Source organism: Saccopteryx bilineata, chromosome 9 (genome assembly GCF_036850765.1).
Source record: "Saccopteryx bilineata isolate mSacBil1 chromosome 9, mSacBil1_pri_phased_curated, whole genome shotgun sequence".
Taxonomy (NCBI): domain Eukaryota; kingdom Metazoa; phylum Chordata; class Mammalia; order Chiroptera; family Emballonuridae; genus Saccopteryx; species Saccopteryx bilineata.
The window spans coordinates 19,552,971-19,573,505 of NC_089498.1; the positions used below are offsets into that span (position 1 = coordinate 19,552,971).

The 20,535-nt window shown below is 43.4% G+C and overlaps 1 protein-coding gene across 2 annotated transcripts in view; it reads left to right on the plus strand.

Annotated features, from left to right (window-relative positions):
- The first annotated feature begins 373 nt into the window (after positions 1-373).
- Positions 374-20,535, plus strand: part of SNTB2 (syntrophin beta 2) — a 123,924-nt gene continuing 103,762 nt past the window's right edge. For both annotated transcript variants that reach the window (XR_010727095.1, XM_066243189.1), the window contains exon 1: positions 374-972. Coding sequence is in view for 1 of the 2 variants with exons in the window: in XM_066243189.1 (XP_066099286.1) it covers positions 393-972 (580 nt within the window). In the remaining variant the exon portion in view is untranslated. The remainder of the gene's footprint in view (positions 973-20,535) is intronic.

Consider the following 20,535-nt stretch of genomic DNA (forward strand, 5'->3'; position numbering starts at 1 on the left):
CTCAGTAAATATGGAACGAACCAATCAATGCAAGAATGAACGTGCAACCCAGTCTTGCAGGCTTGCCAAGTGCATCTCGAAACTAACTTTGCTTTCTGTGCCCAGGCAGCTCCGGTGATTTGCACAGTAGAGGTCAGGAGTTGGGGAGCGGGGTCCGTCGGAGGAGAAAGGAAGGAGGACGTGAGATGGAGCCCCACAGGGCTCACACTGCCCACGTCCGGTGAGCTGCAGGGGACCGGACTGCGGGCAACTCCTTCACCTCCCGGAAGCCGCTCGTCTCCCCGCCTCTCCGGCGGGTAGGCGTGGATCATGAATAATGAATCACCTCAGGGGGAGGGGCTGGGCCCGCCCCCTCGGGCGGGAAGGGGAAGAGCTGAGGCTGCCTGACTGGAATGAGGGTAGCTGCGGCGACTGCGGCGGCGGGAGCGGGGCAGGCCATGGCTGTGTGGACGCGGGCCACCAAAGCGGGGCTGGTGGAGCTGCTCCTCAGGGAGCGCTGGGTCCGAGTGGTCGCCGAGCTAAGCGGGGAGAGCCTGAGCCTGACGGGCGACGCCGCGGCGGCTGAGCCCGAGCCCGCTCTGGGGCCGGCGGCGGCCGCGTTCAACGGCCTCCCGAACGGCGGCGGCGCCGGTGACTCGCTGCCCGGGAGCCCGAGCCGCGGCCTGGGCCCCCCGAGCCCGCCCGCGCCGCCGCGGGGTCCCGCGGGCGAGGCGGGCGCGTCGCCGCCCGTGCGCCGGGTGCGGGTGGTGAAGCAGGAGGCGGGCGGCCTGGGCATCAGCATCAAGGGCGGCCGCGAGAACCGGATGCCGATCCTCATCTCCAAGATCTTCCCTGGACTGGCTGCCGACCAGAGCCGGGCACTGCGGCTGGGCGACGCCATCCTGTCGGTGAACGGCACGGACCTGCGCCAGGCCACCCACGACCAGGCCGTGCAGGCGCTGAAGCGCGCGGGCAAGGAGGTGCTGCTGGAGGGTGAGCGGGGCCGGCGGGCGGGCTGCGGGCCGGCGCTCACTTTGTTTCTGCCACCCTAACCGCTCTGCGGAGCGAGCCCCTTCCCTCCCCCTCCGAGTCCTCGGCGTCCCCTCCGCTGCTGGCCCGGCTTTCCTAGGCCCGCTTTGCAGGGCTCTGAGTCTGAAACAACTGATGCTCCTTGCAGAAAAAGTTGGGCAGCCGCGCTGCGAGTGTGGCTTGCAGTCCCTCGGAAGAGTCGGTTGAGGTTCAGTAAGAAGCAGCCGCGCTGGAAGCCCCGCCTATTCTATACGATTAGCTGACACTAAGAACTTGGAGGCTCGAGTTCTGGAGGTCTCCGTTTGCCTCTTGAGAAGTGCCCAGTTAGCTCTTTCTTCACTCACCTCTGGCTCTTGGGGCAGGCGGTCTGTTAAAAGAAAGAAAAAATTATCCGCACGGATGCCAATGGTATGCTTGGGCAAACCATCAAAACGCCGGTTAATTTATGGGAATTTAACCCATCATTGGCTCTCAACAACAACCAAAGGGGATCATAGCACTTCCTTGAAGGTAGAAAGCTGAAACAGCAAGTTTGTGTGGTTAATGAGCCTTGTTTAACAGTGGAGGCTCACGTGTTTGAACGGCTTCTGCCAACTAGAGTTTTGCCCCTTTTGCAAGAGACTGGTGCCAGCTTCCTTCCATTCACAGGCATGCTGCTGCAGGGCTTTAACCATTTAGAAGCCTGAACTGTTAAATCGCAAGATGTTTGAGTAGCCAGGTTTGTTTACTTTAAGTATATGAGTGTTTGATGAATTTGTGGGAGAAAGGCAAAATGAAATCTTACCTCCTTAAAGGAGATGGTGGAGGTGATAGAGAATTTATTGTAAATGTGATCTGACAAGCTAGTTACTTAAGAAGTTTTTGAGCGATTGGCATTTTTTCACTGGTGATTCAGTCACTCAGGAAGCATTTATTGCTAGCCGTATAGAAGAGAATATAAGAGGTGATTGTATCTGTTTGGTCTGTACTTGAAGAAGTGATGGAAAAATGCAAAAGTTACAAGTTACTGATTATGCAGTGCAAAATATAAATGCCAAGGGGAATGCAGAGTTAGGAAGTAGTTAGTGAAAGTCAGAATTAGTCATGGAGGACTTTCTCAAGGAGTTGAACCTTGAGCCAGGTCTCCAAGGATGTGTTGGACATAGGCAGAGATAACTCAGGAGGGTATTCCTGGCAAAGGAAGAATAGAGGGAAGGCGTGAGGAGTAGAAATAAGAAGAGACCAATTCTCAAACAGAGAAGCCAGAACTCCTGCTTGGCAAAGGGATTTTTCACTTTTTTCAAAATCGCTGGTAAATATTTGGAAAAATATTAAAGTTTGCAAGTATGTGGTTTAATGTGCTCCAATTGTGAAATTCCAGTGCTCCACCTTTATAATAATCCTATTTATGAATATTATTTATATTTCACTTATAGGTGGGGCTAGACAGTGCTCAGAAATTAGTGTTAATAAAGCAACAAATGAACAAACGAGAGAAACAAAGAAAACCTCACAGACACAGACAACAGTAGGGTAGTTACCAGAGGGAAGGGGATGGTGGTTAGTAAAGGGTAAAAGGAGTCAAATATATGGTGACAGAAGAAAACTTGACTTTGGATGGTGGGCGCACAATGCAATATACAGATGATGTATCGCAGAATTGTACACTTGAAATCTATATGATTTCATTAACCAATGTTACCCAATAAATGAGAAAGTAAAAGAAATTAGTGTTCATATAAGGAGTAATATTATAGATTGTGGCTTAGGTTGTGTGTATGTAAAAAGATTTTTACTTTAACCATGTACCTTGAAATTGGCCTAGCTCAGCATTTGGTTATAAATTCTTAGAGCCAGAATATTGACTGTAGGCTATTTATGTAGTACTCAGTGGTGATGTGCAGACATTTCAACTCTTTACATCATATTTTTTTAAACCCAGTTTTAGTTGAAATATAATTTGAACCTGGTATTCATGTTGACTAGATGAAAATCATCTAGTAAATGTTTTCATTAGTTTAAAATAGGCCACATGTGCTTTTAGAATCTTTACAAAAGGTGGCATAATAACATTTTCTGAGTGCCTTTTTTTTTTTTTTTAATACTTTATTTATTGATTTTACAGAGACAGGAGAGAAAGGGGAGCATAGATTGGGAAGTATCAACTCATAGGTGCTTCATGTTAGTTGTTCATTGCTCGCTTGTTGTATGTGCCTTGGCCAGGGCAGCCCAGGGTTTCAAACTGGCAACCTTGGCATTCCAGGCCGAAGGTTTATCCACTGTGCCACCACAGGCCAGGCTCTGAGTGCCTTTTAACCTAACACACAGGTTCTACTTTACTTTCCCATTTTGTAAAAGACAAGCAGTTTTTGTCCCTATATATGGGGGGAAGCATAAAATTTCACTTTCAAACCAAAGGGCATAATAATAAAATTACTTAGAACAAGCAAAAATCACTGAAAACAGTGATTTAATTGATCCAAACTATTTAAAATTGATAGCTGGTGTCCCATCCAGGTAGGCCACTTTTAAAAAGACAGATTTTCTGTTGAGCATTTAAAGTTTTTAAACTATATTGTTCTTTCATTAGATGTCTCAAACCTTGAAAAACTGCCTTAGCATAGCATGGTGATGCTCTTGTGGTGTGGGCAGGGAATTTTAGGCACCCACCCCCACCCCCCAACAAAAGCAAGCTGTAGTCTCTAGTTGCCTGTGGTTAGGGAACTGAACTAAAGGGTTCCTATTTATCTCATGGATTTGTAGGGATTATTCATTCATGCATCTAATATTTTTTCAACTCTGCCAGATGCCAGAGGCATTTGAAGACACCTAATTTCTGCCCCTCAGGAAATTTAAAGTTGAGATAAGAGATTAAGTACAGCAAAGGGCTGTAATAATAGAACTCTGAGAAGACAAGGAGGGCTCTATAGAAGACCATAGTGGGGATCAGAGGTTGAGAATGCTCAGAAAAAGGCTGATGGAGAAGTTGAAGCATTCTTGAATTGAGCCTTCTCCTAAGAAGAGAAAGCTGCTCCCAGTAAAGGCACACAGCAAGAGACATTAAGGAGGTATTCTGTCCTGTGAGGATAGAGTACAAATGAGGACTTTGTGGTCAGACAGACATGGGTTTGTTTCTGGCTAGTGGTGTAACCCCTAGGCAAGTTACTCAACCTTGCTAAACCTTATTTTTCTCATCTGTAAAACCAGAATGGTAATAATGCCTCCCTCAAAGGTTGTTATTCACTGGACAATGTATGTGCTGGGCACTTTGTAGGGACTGCAATACAACAGCAAAACAACAACAACAAGGTGTGAATGAGAAAGGTAGGACTGGGTCATGAAGGTGTGCTCTGTTAACAAATACATTCTCAGAATAGCCAGGATAACAAGTGTTAAAATCCAAGGCTCCATTTTACTTGGAAAAAAATAAATAAATAAAAAATTATTTCAGGTGAACAGGTTAAGAATGAGTTTGCATTTCATGGATGCAAACTCCTTTCTAATCTTGTTTTTCCTGTATTTCTGTCATCTCTAGTCTAGGCCAACTTTTTTTTTTTTTTAAGATTTTATTTGTTGATATTACAGAAAGAGGAGAGAGCGGGGTGGGAGAATGAGAAATATCAATCCATAGCTGCTTCATTTTAGTTGTTCATTGATTGATTGTCGTATGTGCCTTGATTGGATTTTGAACTGGCAACTTCAGCATTCCAGGTCAAGGCTTTGTCCACTGCGCCACCACAGGATAGGCAGGCCAACCTTTTTATCCTAAAATTTGCACTTGGTTTCCCATACCTCTGATTTTTCTTCCTCTACATTTACTACTCAGATCCTTAAAACTTGCTAAAGATTGTGTGCTTGTAGTTTGGGCTAGTGACTGTTAGCATTGATATTAAGATATGCAGAGAGGAACAGTTGAGATTTTGCTTCCCGGCAATATCATCGATTTGGCTCAAAAAACTCATATGAAAATTCTCAAAAAAAAAAAAAAAAGATATGCAGAGATACAGTATATATAAATATATAGATTGTAAGTAAGATTAAAGGGTGAATACTTACCTATCAGACATTGTATGTTAAATTTACTGTATCTTGTGTGCTAGAAATAGGGTTTATCCAGAAAGGTTCCAGAGTTTATAATTTTAGGACTAAAACATTGGCTAAATGAACATGAATTAGATTCCCCATCAAAAAGTATTCCAAGAGACCTGTGGTGGCGCAGTGGATAAAGCATCGACCTGGAAATGCTGAGGTCGCTGGTTCAAAACCCTGGGCTTGCCTGGTCAAGGCACATATGGGAGTTCATGCTTCCAGCTTCTCCCCCCTTCTCTCTGTCTCTCTCTCTCTCCTCTCTAAAAATGAATAAATAAAAATTAAAAAAAAAAAAAGTATTCCAAGAAGGTTAGGGAAGATGGTATAAAGTGTCCAGTTTAAGGTTCAATATTTGAAGAAAAGGTCAATATTTTTAAAGCAATTCTTATTGAATACTGTTGGAAAACTATCTTTATTATGGTTTTAACATAGTGCTATCAAATTACTGAAAAGAAAATGGTTAAGTGTATAGAGGAAGTGGACTGGCATGAACTTTAACTTCAGAATTGAAAATAACTTTCGTATCTAGAATGGTTTGAGATTTTGGGTCTCATATATGATATGGCTTATATGTGTTAAGGGTCATGTGACAAATACTGCTGACATTACACTGCTAAAATAAAGAAGCTAGATTAACGGTGGCTAGAGTGGTAGTTTTCAACCTTTTTTACACCGGGGGACTGGTGACCTAGCCTGCCAGAAAACAGAAACACACAATGAATAGTTTTATCTTACTGCACATAACAGTGCAGTACGGTACAAGCTGGTGCTTGATTTCCGAACTGCACATGTATGATGCATTGAAGACTACATAAGTTTGTCTGAATGCTTTTTGTCTATTGAGCATGATTTATAAATACTCTGCACGGTGTAAAAGGTTGTTCGAATGAGCCTGCAAATTTCAAAGATATCTAACACAACCTCAATAGTATTTTCATCAATGATACAGTCTAATAAGTGGCAAATCACCCTGAGCATAAGCAAATTCGACTAAGATCATTAAGTCTATAATCTTCATACAATATCAGGGTGGTTAACTCTTGCAGACTGCACAAAATTTCTGGCGAACTGGTGGTTGGAAAAACACTGGCTTAGAGCATCATCCCAACACTCCATGGTTGCAGGTTCCATCCCTGGTCAGTGTACATATAAAAACCAACCAGTGACTTGACTGATGGTGGCACAGCAAGTAGAGCATTAACCTAGGACACTGAGGTCCCAGGTTTGAAATGCTGAGGTCTCTGGCTTGAGCATGGGATCATCAAAATGATCCCGGCCTGACCTGTGGTGGCGCAGTGGATAGAGTGTCGACCTGGAAATGCTGAGGTCGCCGGTTCGAAACCCTGGGCTTGCCTGGTCGGGGCACATATGGGAGTTGATATTTCCAGCTCCTCCCCCCCCTTCTCTCTCTCTCTGTCTCTCCCCTCTCTCTCCCTCTCCTCTCTAAAATGAATAAATAAAAAAAAAAATATCCCATGATTGCTAGGTTGAGCCCAAGGTCACTGGCTCGATCAAGGGGTCACTGGCTCAACTGGAGCACCCCCCCTCCCCCGGCCTTGGTCAAGGCAATCTGTGAACAACTAATATACATAAACTATGAGTTGATGCTTCTCATCTCTCTCTCCCTTCCTGTCTTTCTCTTATTCTCTCTCTCGCTCGCTAAAGAAAAAGAATCAACCAATAAATGCACAAATAAGTGGAACAACGAATTGATGTTTCTCTCTTTCTCTCTAAAATAAATAAATAAAAATTTAAAAAGAAAAAAAGCTAACCTGACCAGGTTGTGGCGCAGTGGATAGAGTGTTAGACTGGGACGCAGAGGACCCAGGTTCGAGACTCCGAGGTCGCCACCTTGAGCGTGGGCTCATCTGGTTTGAGCAAAGCTCACCAGCTTGGACCCAAGGTCGCTGGCTCGAGCAAGGGATTACTTGGTCTGCTGTAGCCCCACGGTCAAGGCACATATGAGAAATTAATCAATGAACAACTAAGGTGTTGTAGCAAAAAACTAATGATTGATGCTTCTCATCTCTCTCTGTTCCTGTCTGTCTGTCTCTATCTATCCCTCTCTCTGACTCTCTGTAAAAAAAAAGAAAAAAGAAAAAAAAAAGAAAGCTAATGCCTGACCTGTGGTGGGGCAGTGGATAAAGCGTCAATCTGGAACACTGAGGTCACCAGTTTGAAACCCTGGGCTTGCTGGGTCAAGGCAAATACAGGAAGCAACTACTACACATTGATGCTTTGTGCTTCTCCCTCTTTCTGTTTTTCTCTTCTCTCTCTCTCTCTAATCAATAAATTCTTAAAAGAAAAATAAAAAAACTAGTTTAGATCCTACACTGCCACTTTTCTCTTTTCATGTTGGACAATTTGAAAGTCTCCTAGGGAAAACAGTTTACATTTGAGGCTTTGTGTGTATATTCATTCATATATCTCTTAAAGAACAATAAATTGTCAGAACATTTGTGTTTCTGTGGGGTTTTTTGTTGTTGTTTAACTAGCCTCTTTATGTTTCACTTGAATGATTAGACATGTTTGTGAGAAGCTGTGTCTTTGTAATCAGATTATTTCGTGTGTGTGTGTGTGTGTGTGTGACAGAGACAGAGAGAGTCAGAAGAGGGACAGACATGAACAGACAGAGACAGGAAGGGAGAGAGATGAGAAGCATCAATTCCTCATTGTGGCACCTTAGTTGTTCATTTATTGCTTTCTCACGTGCCTTGACCATGGGGCTACAGCAGACCAAGTGACCCCTTGCTCAAGCCAGCGATCTTGGGCCCAAGCTGGTGAGCCTTGCTCAAACCAGATGAGCCTGCACTCACACTGGCGACCTTGGGGTCTTGAACCCAGGTCCTCCGTGTCCCAGTCCAGCGCTCTTATCCACTGCGCCACCGCCTGGTCAGGCAGATTATTTATTTTTATTTTTTTTCTGTATTTTTCTGAAGCCGGAAACGGGGAGAGACAGTCAGACAGACTCCCGCATGCGCCCGACCGGGATCCACCCGGCACGCTCACCAGGGGCGACGCTCTGCCCCTCCGGGGAGTCGCTCTGTTGCGACCAGAGCCACTCTAGCGCCTGGGGCAGAGGCCGAGGAGCCATCCCCAGCGCCTGGGCCATCTTTGCCCCAGTGGAGCCTCGGCTGCGGGAGGAGAAGACAGAGACAGAGAGGAAGGAGAGGGGGAGGGGTGGAGTTCTCCTGTGTGCCCTGGCCGGGAATCGAACCCAGGACCTCCGCACGCCAGGCCAACGCTCTACCACTGAGCCAACCGGCCAGGGCCTTGATTATTTCTTATAGAGTCACCTTCATGCTAAAATATGCCCTTTAAATTACTTTCAAAATATGAGAAGTTTATTGATTCTAATACAGAGTGGTTATGAAAATTCTAGTAACATTTTTAGAAATCATAACCAGGCTTTAATTTATTTTTCCGAAGCTGGAAACGGGGAGGCAGTCAGACAGACTCCCGCATGCGCCCGACCGGGATCCACCTGGCATGCCCACCAGGGTGCAGTGCTCTGCCCATCTTGGGGCGTCACTCTGCCGCAATCAGAGCCATTCTAGCGCCTGAGGCAGAGGCCACGGAGCCATCCTCAGCGCCGGGGCCAACTTTGCTCCAATGGAGCCTTGGCTGCGGGAGAAGAGAGAGACAGAGAGGAAGGAGAGGGGGAGGGGTGGAGAAGCAGATGGGCGCTTCTCCTGTGTGCCCTGGCCAGGAATCAAACCCGGGACTCCTGCACACCAGGCCGACACTCTACCACTGAGCCAACCGGCCAGGGCACCAGGCTTTAATTTAGATCTCAACTGATGACTTGGTAACTGCAGCTGATAAGTTTGTGTTGTGTATTCCTTCCAGGATAAAAATTACTTCAGTTTGGGATCAAGTGTGTGTCTTTGTACATATGAGATGAGGTACAACCTGTGGCTATAGAACAGTCATTATTCAAAGATCCCATCACATTCCTAGGCTAAGTTAGCACAATATCCTGACTGAACAACAAATAATGCTGCTTGCTTACATTTTCCACCAACTAGGATAATAATGCCTTGCATTTTTTTCAGGATTTAAAACTTATCTGTGCATTTTTAATCTGTATTTTCTCATCTGAATTTGACACAGTTCTTTAAAGTGTGGTGAGCTGTTTTATCTTTGTTTTACAGATGATTACACTGAAGTTCATTAAAGTTAAGTGAGTTACCAAAGGTCTCAGAATTTTTCTTTTTTTTTTTTTTTTACAGAGGCAGAGATAGACAGGGACAGACAGACAGGAACGGAGAGAGATGAGAAGCATCAATCATCAGTTTCTCGTGCGTTGCGACTTCTTAGTTGTTCATTGATTGCTTTCTCACATGTGCCTTGACCGCGGGCCTTCAGCAGACTGAGTAACCCCCTGCTGGAGCCAGCGACCTTGGGTCTAAGCTGGTGAGCTCTTTGCTCAAGCCAGATGAGCTCGCGCTCAAGCTGGCGACCTCGGGGTCTCGAACCTGGGTCCTTCCTCATCCCAGTCCGACGCTTTATCCACTGCGCCACCACCTGGTCAGGCTCAGAATTTTTCTTGATCTTTAAAGGCAAAAATTTAATGTTCCCTTTGGGCAAGAGGAAAACCTTACCTGAGATTTTAAAAGTTGAAAAATCTTGCCTGACCAGGTGGTGGCGCAGTGGATAGAGCGTCAGACTGGGATGCGGAAGGACCCAGGTTCGAGACCCCAAGGTCGCCAGCTTGAGCACGGGCTCATCTGGCTTGAGCAGAGAGCTCACCAGCTTGGACCCAAGGTTGCTGGCTCCAGCGGGGGGTTACTCGGTCTGCTGAAGGCCCACGGTCAGGGCACATGTGAGAAAGCAATCAATGAACAACTAAGAAGTCGCAACACGCAACGAGAAACTGATGATTGATGCTTCTCATCTCTCTCCGTTCCTGTCTGTCTGTCCCTGTCTATCTCTGCCTCTGTAAAAAAAAAAAAAAAAAAAAAAAAAGGTGTAAAATCTTATCTTCCAGATGAGAAATTAATGACCAGAGAGGTTAAGTGGCATGTTTAATGTCACCTAATTGGTGACGGAACTTGGACTAAAACCCAGTGCAGTGTTTTCTCCCTTGTCCCATGTTGCCTATAACCAGTCAGATCTTTTAGCATCTCCTGTGCATCATCATGTCGCAGTGTGTTGTTAAGAGATCAGTGTACAAAAGAAGTTGAAGATGGTCTCTAGCATCCAAGAACTTAGACGGAAATTGGGGAGAGAAGAATACCACATAGAGAGTAACTGCTAAAATGTGTAATACTCCATCAGGAGTACTCTGTAGGGACCAATTGATTGGAGAGGGAAGAGTTGAGTATAACTTCATGGGGGAAGGATAATTTGATCTGAGGCATGAAGGACAGGTTGCTTCTCTGTGTGGAAGGCAGTCCAAGTTGAGGGGGGTAACCTGAACAAAAAGCAAAATGAGCATGACATATGATAGGAAGTGAGAAGAATAGGAATGGATGCAGGGGAAAGAAAATAAAGCTGGGTCGATAAATTGGAGCCAGATTATGCAAGGCCTTGAAAACCAGCCAGAGGAATTTGGACTTTTTCATTCTGTCAGTCAACATTTCTTTATTAAGTACCTATTACAAACAACATGTTACGGTAAATGCCGGGAATTCAAAACTGGGAATAATCTCTGCTCTTTAGGCTAGTAAGGAAACAGTTGTAGTCGGATATAGTAAGTGCTTTAAAAGAGCCAAGAACATGGTACCCTGGAAGCAGAGGTAGAAGCTCAAAGGAGACAGCATGTCAAAGATAAGGTGACATAAGTGTCCTCACTGCCCTGTCTGTTGAGAGAAGTGGAGCACGGTGATGTATGGGAGGTGTGTACCTGGGAAGCAGGCTGGACACACCTGAGGCTGGTCAGCAAGGGCTTGTGTGCAGCGCCAAGCAGTGGTCTCCAAGTGCGGTTCCTACTATATATTTACTTTGCAACCTAAGACAAGGATTGAGTTTTACTAATATTTAATGTGTAGATGACACAGGTTCTCTCCTGTTTTATAAGACGGTGCCATCACACATTCAGCTTACTAGGTAATGTCTTGAGGGAAGAGTAGAAGCTTCACAAAGCAGAGGAACTGAGTAGTGGCCTTACGGATTTGTCTGCTGTTATCATATTGCAATTTACTGCAGTTTACCTGAGTCTGATTAAGTGGATTTACTGTATATTTTCTGCTTTTAACTAAATTAACCTTCACATAATAAACAAGTGGCTTAAGGGTTTGTACAAAGAAGCCTGGATTGAAGATAATTCTAACACAAAAAACAATAACAAAAAGGTAGAGCTGACATTTCTCCTAGTCGGAGCTCTTTGTTACATTTCAAGGTAATTATAGCTGTCAAGAAGTCAGCCTAAAAAATCAAATTGTCAAGTAGACTATGTGAGATGTAGATTAATACAGGAATATTATTAATAATGAACTTCACCCTGAGAATATTATACTTTGAGTCATGTAGTAGCTAATGATAGTACAACTTCATCAGGGATGTTTGTGTATTATTTTGTCTTTGTCTTATTCTTTCTTGATTTCTCTATGTTTTATAATATACATGATATACATTAATGAATATTCATAGATTGAGGTGTAGACTCTCATTTTTCCTGATGGATACGGACTATTAAAAGCGTTAGGTCTGGGGAGCCACTCAGGCTTTAAAGCACTTTAAGTGAGGGAATAATATTTTAGGAAGTTCAGAGTGGCAGAGGGAATATAGGAGCTCAAGACTTGAGGTAGGGAAGTCGCTGTGAGGCTATTGTGACACCATAAGGATAGTGAGACTAGACAGGACAGCATGAAACTGAAAAATATCAGGGACATAGATATCAAGGACAGGTCTAAATGATCAGTTTGTTTAGGGGCTATGGGAGAGAGAACAGTGGAGGCTAACTCCTAGATTTCTGGCTTGGGAACCTGGATGACTATGAAACCAGAATGAACGGGGGAAGAGCTAGTTTTTGAGTGAAGATAGGAAGTTTGATTTGGCACCTGTTAAATTTGAGTTACCTGTGAGACATTCATGCAAAAGGCCAGTAGCCCGGTTTGAAGTACAGGTCTGTGGTCAAGAGAAATGTCAAAACTGAGCTGAAGATTTGAGATGTCAGGGTAGAGGTGAAAATTGATGCTGTGTGTGGATGTAATCATTGAGAGAGTGCAAATTAAAATAAAACCAGGATGGAATGCTGCAAAACCCCTCCATTTAAAGTGAGACTGGATGACTGTGGCCAGGTAGCTCAGTTGGTTAGAGCGTCGTCCTCATATGCCAAAGTTGCGGGTTCGACTCCCAGTTAACAAAGCAGTGTTTCTCTATCCCTCTCTTCCTTCTCGAAAACTCAATAAATAAAAATGGGAAAAAAATTAAAATGAGAGTAGAGGAAGAAGAAGCTGGAAAGAGACGGTCCAGGTGGTGGGGAGAAAGTCTGGAGAAAATGGTGCAGTGGAAGTCAGGGAGGCAGGAGTTTCAAAAGGAGGGGATGGTCAGCATCTTCAGATGCTCCACAGTAGCCAAGAAAGTCAGTAACAAAGAAGTAGTGCATTGGATTTGGTATTCAGAGAACAAGATAGTTAGAGTTCTCATAAGAGCAGTTCCAGCAGAGTAACGGAAGCAGAAGGCAGTGAGGAGAGTGTACTTTCTTAAAGCTTCTGAGAAAAATAAGAGGCAAAGATAGTAACTAGAGTTGAATGATATGTCCAAGGAAGATTTTACTTTTGTGTGGCTTATTTTTTGTTTTGTTTTAAATGGGAAAGAGTTGGGACATACTTGTACAGCAAGGAGAGGAGACCAACAGAGAGAGGGAAAGGTTGAAGAGATAGACGGGGTGGGGAACTGATGCAATCAATTTTTGAGCCAGGAAGTGACATGATGGGAACAGAATTTTGGGTTGGCAGCAGTGGATGCACTGGATGCAGTGCAGGCAGGAAAGACCAAAGGTAGGAACACTACAGCTGTTGTGGTAAGACACAATCCAAATCAGAGGTGATAACCTTTGAAGAGGGGGTAGTGGCGGTGGTACTGGGAATAAATAGAGTGAAAGGTTCAATTCAAGAAACGTTTTAAAGCAGGTGATTCTTGCCAGGGGACAGTAGAACACAGCGGGGACCTTTTCCCAGACAGCCTCCTTCCAACTGCCTAGACACCCAAAGACTTGATGTTTGTAGAGAATCTCTGGCAGTGAACCTCAGTGCTGTGTTGGATCCCTCAGAGACACTAGGGTGGAAAATTGAGAGCCACTGTTTTAAAGAAAGAAGTGGCAGGATGTGGGGGCAGATGATATAGTGAATTAGCACTGAGATTTCTATCTAGGGACAGGAGAAGATTGGTTGTTACCAGTGGGGGGATGGTATAATTGGGAGGATGTTAAGCTCATACCATTCAGCTTTGTTATAAAGCACTTAGGCAATGTAACTGTTCGTGGCTGTGGGAACTGAAAAGAAAAATTTAGTCTATAAACATTACATAGAATCACAAAGCATGAGAACATAGTCTCCCTTTAAAGGGTTTTTCCCCCCTAGATTAGAGAAATGAGCTTTTGGCTTCCTCTGGATAAAATTATGGTGTGTTCTGTTAAAATTTTGTGTCTAGAGAAATACAGTAATGCTTTAAAGTGCTGTTCTAAAGAAGCTATACCGATTCCTTTATCAAATTTGTGTTTGATTTCAGTTTAAACACAAAAGTCATGAGACAGGTGTTTTTTTTTAATGTTCATTTTATAGATTTGAGAGAGAAAGGAAGGGAGAGAGAGACAGACACATCAAATCATACCGGTGTGTGCCTTGACTGGGCATCAAACCAGCAACCTCTATGCTTCGGGATGATGCTGGAACCAACAAAGCTATCCTCCTGGCCAGGGCCAATTTTATATATGAACAAAGGGCAAGTGATTATAGTGTTAGAAGATTTGCCTTTTGGAAAGAGTAAAAGAGTTACAAAACTCAAATTTGGTTTTGTTTCTGTGACCCAGCTTCCAAGATATGGCTAGAATGCTTTGACATATAACTAGGTAAGAATATGTGAAATGCAGGTTATTATTTTTATTATTTTGGCTTTTCTGCAACATTATTTTCTTTCTACTATCTTCTGACCCTCTTGGTTTTGAATTGCAGCTTACAATCATCCTTTGCCATTTCGTGGTTCACTTTTTTTTTTTTTTCTTTACAGAGATAGAGAGTGAGTCAGAGAGAGGGATAGACAGAAACAGACAGACAGGACGAAGAGAGATGAGAAGCATCGATCATTAGTTTTTCATTGCGCATTGCAACACCTTAGTTTTTCATTGATTGCTTTCTCATATGTGCCTTGACCGCGGGCCTTCAGCAGACCGAGTAGCCCCTTGCTGGAGCCAGTGACCTTGGGTTCAAGCTGGTGGGCTTTTGCTCAAACCAGATGAGCCCAAGCTCAAGCTGGCGACCTCAGGATCTCGAACCTGGGTCCTCTGCATCCCAGTCTGATGCTCTATCCACTGCGCCACCGCCTGGTCAGGCTCATGGTTCACTTTTTGCAGTCTCACTATATCGCACATTTTTAAATTGTATATATCTAATTTTGTATCGTGGGTTTTTGCGTTATATAGGTATTTTTATATATTTATTATTTTAATTTTTGCAGTAAAATAAGCATTTTCTAGCCTCAAAAATTGGAAACAATATAAAAAGTATTAATTAAAACATATTAAAAGAATATTAAATCGAAATAAAGCCTTAAAATATATATAAATATAAGGTCACTACTTTGTGAATTTTCGCCTATCACGGGGGTTCTGGAACCTAACCTCCACGGTAGACGAGGTACCGCTGTATTTAAAATGCTTTATGAAGAGTAAACTTGATGGGATAGAAAGATGAGAAAGTTGGGTTACATTTCTTTCCATTTAAATAATCTGTCACTTGTGTAAAATATTATACCTCACACTTGGAAAATGAGAAACTTTGATTTTTTCCTTGAAAGAGACTCTACGCCCCCTTCCTCCCCCTCTTCCATCTTCCTCCCTCCTCTCCCCACCTACCCCTCCCCTCCCCCAACCTCCTCCCTTTCTCCCTTCCTGACCTCCCCCCAGGTCAACACTGTATTTACTGTGGCACCACTGGTCAGGCACTTTTTTTTTTAATAGTTTGATTTTAGTGAGAGAGAGACAGGAAGAACATTGATCTGTTCCTGTATGTGCCCTGACCTGGGATCCACCTGGCAACCTCTCAGCTTTGGGAAGATGTTCAAACCAACCGAGGCATATGGGCAGGGCCCACTACAATTTTCTAAAAACATCAGGAGACAGTATTAGAGATTAAATGAGAAACTACCATATTAATTAAGAGATTTAGAAAAGTTATCAATAAGAAAAGAAGCAGCTTTGTTGAAAGCTGTAAAAGGAAAGCAAGAAGAATAACTTTACTTGGGTATAGATGAACTAGTTGGAACTTTTCAAAAACTCTTTTTAAAAAGCTTCTTGATTCTCTAAAGTGAATAATAAATTATTCACAGCATTTATTTTGGTACATTTTGAACATCACTTTTGTGTGAATTTCAAGCAACTTCACAAATATATGTTATGATTATCATTTTATAACCAGGACAGCAAAAATATATGGAGCTCAGGGACAGGCCTTGAAGTTAGACTGGGATGGAGGAGAATCACTGTCTATCAGAATAGACATACAGATTTTTTTTTATAATAATTATTTTGGTTGCAGAAACCCCACCCAAACTAAGTAGAAGTGGAATGTATTGCCTCATATAACTACTAACAGTGGGGGTGGATCTAGGTTTAGGTCCAGAGGGATCCAAAGGCTCAAATTATCTTGGCTGCAACACCTCCTGCTGTGGAAAGTCTAATTCTGTGTAGTCAGAAAAGATCGTGCTGGCAGTTCTGGGAAATTATTGCCCTAACTTAGTAACCCTGTTAGAAAAGAAAAGTCTTCTAGCCCCCACATTGTTAGTCTCTGGGAAGGACTCTTGAGTAGCTTTGCTTTGTCTACCCCTTGGACCTGTCATTATTTATAAGATGATAGAGACTATTATCTAGCCTGGGTCCCTGGGTATACTGAAATCGGCAGGCTCACCACATCACGAGATGTGGAATGGGATGGTGGCTAGGCAGACTTATGTCCACTACAACCGTGCAGGTGTTGAAGCTCTGGAGCTTAGTGTGTGTGTGTGTGTATTAATTTTATTTATTCATTTTTAGAGAGAGAGAGAGAGAATGGGGGTAAAAGCAGGAAGTATCAACTCCCATATGTGCCTCAACCAGACAAGGCCAAGATTTCAAACCAGCAACCTCAGTTTACCCACTGCACCACCATAGGTCATGCTTGAAATATTTTTTGTAGCTAAATTATAAATTTTAAAAATCAAAACAATAGAAATAAGTAATGACATTATTAAGAGCTTACTCTGCTAAGCTCTTTATATGTATTATCACAATTATCACCTGTATGACAGGTAGCATCATGCCCATTTTAAATATGAAGAAATGGAGACCTGGAGAGATTAAATAACTCACCCAAGGTGACAGCACTTGGGTGGTAAAGGCAAGGTAGTTTACTCGGATTTATGAGGCTCCACAGCCCCTGGTACTCACTATTATAACTGATTGCTTCTCTGACGGATCAGTTTAGGTTAAGAAATTCAAGACCAGCAGGATTTATCGTTATGATTGGCTTAATGTGCAGGAAACCAGGCTCTGCAGCATTCTATGTGGTTGCATCTGTCTGGAGGTTATCATTAATGTCTCCCAGTCTTTTCTGTTTCTGAGTTTTTCATGCTGGGCACAAATACATAGCTGTACAATGTGATTACTAATCAGCCCAGATCGAGTATCCACACTCTGCTGTGTACTTTTTTTTTTTTAATTCATTTTTTTTTTTAGAGAGGAGAGAGAGAGAGGAGAGAGAGAGAGACAGAGTGAGACAGAGAGAGAAGGGGGGAGGAGCTGGAAGCATCAACTCCCATATGTGCCTTGACCAGGCAAGCCCAGGGTTTCGAACGGCGACCTCAGCATTTCCAGGTTGACACTTTATCCACTGTGCCACCACGGGTCAGGCTGCTGTGTACTTTTGAGAAGTTTCCAGCATGAGTTTATAGGTGTTTATAAACTACATAAATTACTCCAAATTATTTCATTGTTTTCAGTGATAGACAAATGCTGAGAGATCTTGGACCAAAGGAGCACCTAATGTTAGGAATGTGTTTTGAGTCAGGTGAAAGAAGAGTGGGTCAGGGATTGGAGGTGGGAGGTTCGGGAGATGGAGGGGTTGCATGTGAGGGGAATGGCACACCCAAAGGGCAGAGATGGGAACAAGCAAGTGATGTTCAAACTTCAGCTAGACATGATAGCTGATTTTTAGGACTCGAGCACGGACTGTAGTAATTGTAATGTTTGTAAAAAAAAAAAGATACAAGTGACTTCTTAGATATTCTTTTAACAGTTTTGTTCATAATTAGCTGCTTTGTAATGCAAAATCAAATTTTCTTTTGTATTTTAGAATAACCAAACATTTTTTTGTTAGCTTTTCCATTTTGAATTTATTACTATGCTATTTTACTTTTGGAAGACATCAATTTACTATTAGTCTCTTCAAAGATTATTAATTATATTCTAGAATAAAAACTTCATTTATTTTTACAATGAACAAAGTAAAAGTAATTGAAAAATTAAGCTATCTCTAGACATATATAAATTCTGCAGAAAAATAACAAAAGCTAAAGTGAATTTCTGAAAATCACTGTTCACAGATATTTTTTATATTAATCTTTGTCTACTTACAGTGTCATAGAGATGATTCTATTTCTCATATTTCCTCCTACTCCTTCTGTGCTTGGGTCTCAAAAGAAGTCTGTAGCTCCTTAAGGCATCTCCAACTCTCAGAATTAGTTACAGAAACCACCTGAGGATTTTGGTACCAAAAATGCTTTGGTTCCAAACTATAGCATGAGAAGACAAGTTACTTAAGATATTTGGAGAAAAAATACAGCAAAGCATTTCTGACAGCCATTAACTCTTTTTTTTTTTTTCTCAAATTGAATGTTTTATTAACATGATAGTTGTCTTTGTAAAGCTCTTTTTTTAATTAATTTATTATTTATTGTGTTTACATAGATTCTAGTGAAACACTTTTGTTTTTTAATTTTTTTTACAGAGAGAGGGATAGATAGGGACAGACAGACAGGAACAGAGAGAGATGAGAAGCATTAATTATTAGTTTTTCGTTGCGACACCTTAGTTATTCATTGATTGCTTTCTCATATGTGCCTTGACCAGGGGGCTATAGCAGACCGAGTAACCCCTTGCTTGAGCCAGTGACCTTGGGTCCAAGCTGGTGAGCTTTGCTCAAACCAGATGAGCCCACGCTCAAACTGGCGACCCAGGGTCTTGAACCTGGATTCTTTCGCATCCCATCCAACACTCTACCCACTGTGCCACCGCCTGGTCAGGCCCATTAGCTCTTAATGTGACCTTGGAAAAGATAATTTGAGCATCATAAGCCTTACATTTCTTACCTATTAAAAATAAAGTGCCTTGCCCTGACCAGATAGCTCAGTTGGTTTAAGCATCATCCTGATGTGCAGAAATTGCAGGTTCAATCCCTGGTCAGGACACATGTAGGAATAGATTGATATTTCTGTCTCTCCCTTCCTTTCTCTCTAAAATTAATAAATTAAAAAAATAATAGACCCTGGCTGGTTGGCTCAGTGGTAGAGCATCAGCCTGGCATGTGGATGTCCTGGGTTTGATCCCCAGTCAGGGCACACAGGAGAAGTGACCATCTGCTTCTCCTCCCCTCCCCCTCTTCTCCTCCTACAACCATGGCTCTATTGGTTTGAGCAAGTTGGCCTTGGGTGCTGAGGATGGCACCGTGGCCTCTGCCTCAGGCATTAAAAAAAGGGCTTAGTTGCTGAGCAACAGAGCAATGGCCCTAGATGGGCAGAGCATCACCCACTAGTGGGCTTGCTGGGTAGATCCTGGTCAGGGCGCATGTGGGAGTCTATCTCTCTGCCTCCCCTTCTCTCACTAAAATAATTAATAATAGGCCTGACCTGTGGTGGCGCAGTGGATATAGCGTCAACCTGGAAATGCTGAGGTCGCCAGTTTGAAACCCTGGGCTTGCCTGGTTAAGGCACATATGGGAGTTGATGCTTCCAGCTCCTCCCCCCTTCTCTCTCTGTGTCTCTCTCTCCTCTCTCTCCCTCTCTGTCTCTCTCTCTCTCTCCTCTCTAAAAATGAATAAATAAAATAAAAAAATTATATAGCCTGACCTGTGGTGGCGCAGTGGATAAAGCATCGACCTGGAAATGCTGAGGTCGCCGGTTCGAAACCCTAGGCTTGCCTGGTCAAGGCACATATGGGAGTTGATGCTTCCAGCTCCTCCCCCCTTCTCTCTCTCTCTCTTTCTCTCTCTCTCCCTCTCTCTCTCCTCTCTAAAATGAATAAATAAATAAAAATTAAAAAAAAATTATATAAAATTAATAATAATGTGCCTTCTAGTAATCATATTTTATAATTCTAAATAGGAGATAATTAGAGAATGAAGAATTATAGTTAATATAAATTGACTATATACAAATACATGGTTTGTCAGAGAATTAGAATATAATCAAATTATTTTTAATACTAAAGACATGCTTGAATCTTTAATCATCCCAATGGAGCCCAGGATTTGTAATACATTATTGTGAACTTTACTGCTGTGATAGAGATGCACAGAAATGCCAGATAAGAGATTTTGTGTTTCAGATTTGCAGATAAGTCAGCCTTTGCTCTTTCACCTTTCATTATAACTAGTAACTAATTTCCTTTAGGCCAACACAGGCGGGTTCTTTTTTTTTTGTATTTTTATGAAGTTGGAAATGGAGAGGCAGTCAGGTTCCCGCATGCTCCCGACCAGGATCCACCCGGCATGCCCACCAGGGGGCGATGCTCCGCCCATCTGGGGCATTGCTCTGTTGCAACCAGAGCCATTCTAGCACCTGAGGCAGAGGCCATAGAGCCATCCTCAGCGCCCAGGCCAACTTTGCTCCAATGGAGCCCTGGCTGCAGGAGGGGAAGAAAAAGACAGAGAGGAAGGAGGGGGGAGGGGTGGAGAAGCAGATGGGCGCCTCTCCTGTGTGTCCTGGCCGGAAATCAAACCCGGGACTCCTGCACGCCAGGCTGAGGCTCTACCACTGAGCCAACCGGCCAGGACAGGCAGGTTCTTTTTCTTTTTTTTTTTTTTCCGAAGCTGGAAACAAGGAGAGACAGTCAGACAGACTCCCGCATGCGCCTGACCGGGATCCACCCGGCACGCCCACCAGAGGGCGATGCTCTGCCCCTCCAGGGCGTCGCTCTGTCGCGACCAGAGCCACTCTAGCGCCTGGGGCAGAGGCCAAGGAGCCATCCCCAGTGCCCGGGCCATCTTTGCTCCAATGGAGCCTTTGGCTATGGGAGGGGAAGAAAGAGACAGAGAGGAAGGAGAG